The sequence below is a fragment of the Suricata suricatta genome, chromosome 3 (assembly GCF_006229205.1).
Source record: "Suricata suricatta isolate VVHF042 chromosome 3, meerkat_22Aug2017_6uvM2_HiC, whole genome shotgun sequence".
NCBI lineage: Eukaryota > Metazoa > Chordata > Mammalia > Carnivora > Herpestidae > Suricata > Suricata suricatta.
The window spans coordinates 55639213-55645864 of NC_043702.1; the positions used below are offsets into that span (position 1 = coordinate 55639213).

Below are 6652 nucleotides of genomic sequence, written 5' to 3' on the forward strand. Positions count from 1 at the left end.
TGAATTATAGATATTTTATAACATTTATTGTTACTTCATCAGAAAAGGATCCTTTCTACCTTATATAATTTTAAAAGTTAATTGATTGTGATTGTTTAATTATATCTTGAAGTGATTTTGCATTGATAGATTTATAGAGAAGAGGGAATTCTAGTATGTTTTAAAAAGTGCTTTCCAAAAATCCATGGATTTGAGGCAAACTTGTCAAAATTCTGTGGGTCCTGTATTTCAGAAAACTCTCAAGATGAGTTTTCTTTGAACTAAAACTCAAGCTGGCCAGGTTTCTCCCCCTCCATCTTCTGCATCACAAATCATAGAGGAAGTCCTGCTTCGTAGGGTCCACAGTCTTTTAATAATTGACTTTCAGGGTAGGTAGCTGGCCTTCAGTAAGCAGGCCAGTATGCATTATCAGATTTGACCGAAAGCCTGCTTGTTACTTTTAAGTACTAAATAAAAATTATATTAATGCCAAGTGATAAAAACAAGAGGGGCCCCTGTGTGGCTCAGTTGGTTAGGCATCTGACTCTTGGTTTTGGCTCAGGTCGTGTTCTCACAGTTTGCAAGATCGAGCCCCACATTGGGCTTTTTCCTGACAGTGCAGAGCCTACGTGGGATTCTCTGTCTCTCCCACTTCTTTCTGGTCCTCCCCGGCTCTTTCTCTTAATATAAAGAAATAAACTTTATTTAAAAAAAAGTACAATAGAATACATCCAGTATGATACAATTTTCAGAATGTTCAGAGGTTAAATGAGATTTTCTAGGGATACATAACCTATTTGGTAAAACATCAAACAAAAAACAAGTAACGGTTAAAGAGCTGTCGGAATAGTGATAACTTTGATGAGGAGAGGAGCCTCCAGTAAGCATTGTGATTGGCGGCGTTCTCTTACGTCGGGGGCTAGATTCACAGTTATCATCGGTTCTTGTTATCATTCTGTAAGGTACATACTCCATAACTACCAGTGTGTTGTGCATAGCCAGTTTTTCACTAAATGAAATTATTAGATTCTATTCTGTTAAAATGAGAAAGATGTTGAAGATTCATTGTTCAATCCTAAAAGTTGGTAGATTTTCATAAGTACTTAGAATGCCCCTTCCTGAATATCTTTTCCATTGCAGTTTCTAGAGTTTTATATAATTTTTTATTTGAATCCCAATTAATTCATGCAGCTGTAACAGCTGGTGGCATTTAGAGTCTGAATATTGCTCATTCTCATGTGTATGCATCATTAGAGTCAGGTGTTGTAATCACCCATTGCTGCAGTCGGTGGAAAGTCAGCCAGAATAAATATAGTTCTAGAGAATGCAGAGGGAGTAATTTGAAAATGTAATTTGTATGTAAGAATTCATTTTGTTTATGCATGTGGTTATAAATTTTCTTGCCTTTTAATAAGAATGGCACATAGGCAAACACACTGGTTTTGTTAAATGTGTTACTTGGTAAAAGTTTGTTTATATCTCTAAGAGCTATCTCCCAAATTCCTACCTGATTTCCCCACACTATTGAGCAGACACTTCCTCAGCTCCGTTCTGTGAGCGGGCGCCCAGATGGTGCCTTGTGCATGGCGGTGCCCTCTTGTGCACGGCGGTGCCCTCATTTGACCTACTGCACGTAAAATCGCCTACTTTGTGACTGAAGGCCACCTTTTCATTTGCTCCCTTCCAGTTCCAGCAACGTAACCGACTTGTAAACACCCGATTCCTTACCCTATATATTGACAACCTACTGATACATTCTTACAGCTATTTTTAAGAAACAGTAATTTTTTTTTCCCACTCAGCTGCTGATAAAGACGATAGTTCAGAAGACCTATCCGTGCCAAGCAGCCCACACCCCGAAGCTATCCAGCATAGTTCTGTCAGCACATCCAATGGAGTCAGTTCAACGTCCAAGGCCGAAGCTGTGGCCACCTCAGTCCTCACACAGATGGCGGACCAGAGCACAGAGCCCGCGCTCTCGCAGATTGCTATGGCTCCTGCCTCCCAGTCCCAGCCCTCAGGAAGTTGATTAAAAACCTGCGGTGCAGCAGTTTTAGATCCTCATTAGTGACTTCAAAGGGAAATCAAGGAAAGACCGGTTTCCATTGATGCGAAATCTGTGGTTGTAAATTTTTTTTTTTTTACTTGAAATTAAATTTGGCTCTAAAGTCGGTGTAGCAGCAGATGATGATCAGCCTGAACAATGGTTTTTAGTCTCTGGAAGAAGACTGATTTTGCTTTTTTTAAAATAAATATTGTTAGATTTATTAATTTTCTGTGCTCAACGTGTAAATTGTATTATAATTCATTGTGGTTTATTTCACTTTTAATTTGGTGGTGTTTTAATAAATGGGGGTGTTACTGAGTCTCTTCCCACTTCCATTTCTTTTGACCCCCTCTTACCCTCCGCTGTGATGGTAGTGTTGTCACATCATTTATACCAAAGTTACTGCACTGTCCCTGTTGACTTTGTAATGTTAACAAGGTCATAAAGCACTAGCAAGAGAAAGATAGAAATTTGCTTTTAATCTTTTTGCCTTTTATTTTGCACATTATGCAAAACGAAAAACATTAGAGAATACTTTTTGAGTGAAACATGGTAAAAGACATACAATGCTATTTATGCACACTCTGAAACTAAATGAAAATCATGTTTTTTCTTTAAGATTTTAAGTAGACAGGAATTTTGAAATCCTCTATTATTTCAAAATGACTATTTTTCAAGTCTTAAATTCAGTATTTTAAACCCTACGTTTTGAGGTTAATAAAACATGAAATTATGTAATCTATGATACAGGGTTATCAGATATCTAATAATTTTTTGAAATTAGGTTTTGGGGTTTTTGGTTTTGTTTTTGTTTTTTTTTTGCAGATTGCAGGTTACAAACTGAGAGGTTTATGCATAATCAAGTATGGTGTGGTTGCCAGAAAAAGCCTAAAAATTACTTAGAAAATTTAAGACTGTTTACCCCCATTGTCTTGTACTTGCAAGCTAACTTGTACTTATTCTTGTGAAAGCACTGTCATCTTTTAGTAGCAAATTTTGATAATGTTTCTTGTGGGAAAAAAATCAGTATCTATCTTTAGAACAATGTAATTATAATGTGGGAAGCAAGAGTGAACGAGAGAGGGAGTGTGTGTGTGTGTGTGTGGCTGTGAGTGCGTGTATGTTTCTTTCAATAGTTCATGCCAGCAGGCTTTGCTTGAGTGCTTAACGATGCCTTCGGTGTGATGCTGGCCGATAGATGATCGCAGTTTAAACTGTCCTGACCGTGCGGCTCGGACACCCAACATTCCACCATGTAGTTTGTTTCTGAGGAGATGATTGTAGGTACACTTTCCTCATTATCCAGTCATCTGTGGGATACTGAGTTTTCTAATGTGCCATTCTCTATTTTTATTCTGCAGTTATGTTCAAAATACAGTACAATATTTTAAAATAGACTAAATTGTTAAAAATAAAGTAGTAGACGTGTGTAAGAAAACTTTGTAAAATAGTTATGAGTCCTACCCAGTAGCAACTTCTGGCATTCAAGCAGGATTCCATTATGTAAATATCTGTGATGCATTTACAATAAGTTGTGTAGTTTGTTCTGCATCTATACTGCACTATTTACGAACGTCTCGGTGCCATCGCCTAATGAGACTGACATTTTAAAAACCTGTATCGAATATCCTTAATAATTCAAGGAACTATCCCACCTGCCTAAGTTCCAAACTGGGAAACATTCAAATTATACAAATGACATTTCAGGACTTTTAAGTATGAAGATTATAGGACTTTTATTGTTTGGCTTATTAAAAGTGAGCATTTTTAGTTGATAATTCTATTTCCAGATTTTTTATTTCTAACTGGTTTTATAATTTTAAAGCAATGACTTTCTGATCATGTTTTGTCATATGCTAAGGAGTTGATCTCAAAGGCACAAAATGTGAATTCTGCAAGAAGGCTATTTTTTATTGTTTGGATGGGTTAGGAAAGCCTCAATTTTTCACTCCTAAGTCCTTCAGTACATTTTTCTTTCATTTTATTATTTATGCAAGTTAAAGTTTTTGGTAATAGGAATTCTTGCAACTGTAAAATAAAACTACATAGATGTAAGAAGTCATGTAAACGGTTAATGAACTTACCAAGGTTAGCAAAACTTTCATTGTAAATCATCCTGTACTCAGCAAATAAAAATCATCATTAGTTGTATAAACACAAATTCCATTTTGACTTTCAGGATGTCACACTACTTCTGTACCTAGCATTTTGAGTCCTTATATTTGCAATGTTACACAAACTGTACTACTTTCTTTTATGTGCAGTTTGCATGAGTAAACCATCAGAGAATAAATTCTATCTTTAAATTATGTTCATAATTCGCTTGTCCTTCCCTGTCTTTCACAAAGTAATAGCACTTGATAAGATGCTTCCCCCTCGCCCCCCTCAGGATGTTTGTTACCTGAGAAGAACCAGATAGTCTTTATTTATGTGATAAAATGCATTCCTTCGCAAAGAATTCAACTGCAGGGTGCTCTATTTGGTGAGCCCCACTCATGGACAGTGAACTTTTAACTTTTGTCCCCAGCCTGGAACATTCCTTCAGCAACACCCATTCACTGATCCACCTGCCTTTGGCATCTCTCGGCGACTGCCTGACAAAACTCTTAAACGTAACGTGTCCAACATTACGTGTCAACCGTTACAGTTTAAAAAGAACATGTGTAACGTGTCCAGCACTGACTCCTTACCACGCCCCCCTTCAGGTGTGCTCCAGCAGTCTCTCATAAGACGCTTGTGGACAGCTCCATTCTTCCAGTTGCTTAAGCCAGGACAACTGTGTTGTCCTTGATTTCTCTCCTCCCACCTCCAAACTATCAGGAAATGCTGTTGGATTTCCCTTCAGAACAATCCAGAATTCAACCACTTCCCCTATACAGCGCTGTTGACGTGCGCCCTTATTATTCGTCACCCAGGTGACTGGATTTGCCTCCTGACAACCTCCTCGCTTCCACCCCGCCTACTTCAGCCCACCTTCCATGTAACAGAGTGCCCTTTTCAAATTAAATCAGCTTGTAGCACTTGATCTACTCCAGTCCTGGAGCAGCCCCTCGCTGCACTCAGAGCCGGAGCCCTGACAGTGGCCGGCACGACGCCGCGTTCCCCATCCCCATGTCGCGCGGTCCCTGAGCCCCTCCACGGCATGGCTCCATTCGGCGAGTGAGAACTACTCAGTGTGTCAGTCCGTGGTCTAGCGCTTCGAGTACACCAGGAGCCCACACAGCAATCCCTGCCTTTGTGGATGGAGCTCCATTCCAAACAGGGTTGTGCAAGTAAGTGTTGGGAACCACAAGTAACACACTACGTACGTCGTATATTATGCTAGAAGTGGTCAGTGCTAAGAAACAGGCTGGAGATGGAGAACAGGTGAATTGATACTTTGTTCGTCTTGTTCAGACTGAGCCAATCTGAAGAGATGTAAAACGTCACATGGCTATTTTTTAAGGTACATGTGTAATTCTAATGAAGGTGCTTAATCTGGATTACATGATATTAGAGAAAAGATTCCATGAAGACAAGCTGCTGATACCTAACAAAATTGGATGAAATATTAAATAGTCAAACTCATTGTTTGCATTGATTTGTCCTCTGAAGAGGACAGGAAAGGTGATCTGGTCTCTGGCATGTACTTAATGTGAGAATGTAACTATAGGAGAATTCTGTTTACTCATAGGCCTTCATTTATATAAATATACACTTGCACAGACAAGGGAAAAAATGCCTAGAGAACACAGTTATCAAAGCAATTAGTTGCAAAGGCATTTAGAAGAAAAAATTTTTCTAGGGATGCCTTGGGGGGCTCAGTGGGTTAAGCATCCGACTTTAGCTCAGGTCATGATCTCACAGTTCATGAATTCAAGCCCCACGTTGGGCTCTGTGCTGACAGCTCAGAGCCTGGAGCCTGCTTCAGATCCTGTGTGTCCCTCTCTCTGCCCCTCCCCCACTTGTGTGGGCACTCTCTCTCTCACTCACTCTACAAAACAAACATTAAGGGGCTCTTGGGTGTCTCAGTTAAGTATCCAACTTCGGCTCAGGTCATGATCCCGTGGTTTGTGGGTTTGAGCCCCATGTCAGGCTCTGTGCTGACAGTTAGCTCAGAGCCTGGAGCCTGCTTGGGATTCTGTACCTCCCTCTCTCTCTGACCCTCCCTGCTCACGCTTGCTCTCTCTGTCTTTCTTGAAAATAAAAAAACAAACATTAAGAAAAAATTTTTAATCTGAAATTTCTAGATGATAATGGTTACTTTTGAAGGCAAGTTATACCATTTTGTATCTGATGTTATGAGAACTTTATTAATAAATACAAATAAATTATTTCTGTAATTCTCTCACACATTAAAAAAAAAAAAGTACCAATCTTTCCAAGACCAACAATAGATTTAGACATGAGTGTCCGTTGAGGCTAAGTATTATGATCCTAGAGAGCTAGCATCCTTCTTTCTATGTAGAGGAAAATCCACACAAAATTTAGAATAAGGACCTTTCTAGAAAAAGCATTTTACTATTTAAGTAAATGGTGAGTTGCCAATTCCATATATTGCCATAGAAAAAAGCACAATCAATGAAAATTTTCAAAATTAAAGGATTTACCAGTTCTGAAATAACTGAGGCTGTGTGACATTGAAAC

General features: G+C 38.9%; 1 protein-coding gene across 4 annotated transcripts in view; it reads left to right on the forward strand.

Moving 5' to 3' along the window:
• Positions 1-4344, forward strand: part of ATF2 (activating transcription factor 2) — a 77876-nt gene extending 73532 nt beyond the window's left edge. For all 4 annotated transcript variants that reach the window (XM_029934357.1, XM_029934355.1, XM_029934354.1 and 1 more), the window contains one exon: positions 1782-4344. In XM_029934357.1, the coding sequence (XP_029790217.1) occupies positions 1782-2008 (227 nt within the window). In that variant the 3' untranslated portion in view covers positions 2009-4344. The remainder of the gene's footprint in view (positions 1-1781) is intronic.
• The last annotated feature ends 2308 nt before the right edge of the window (positions 4345-6652 follow it).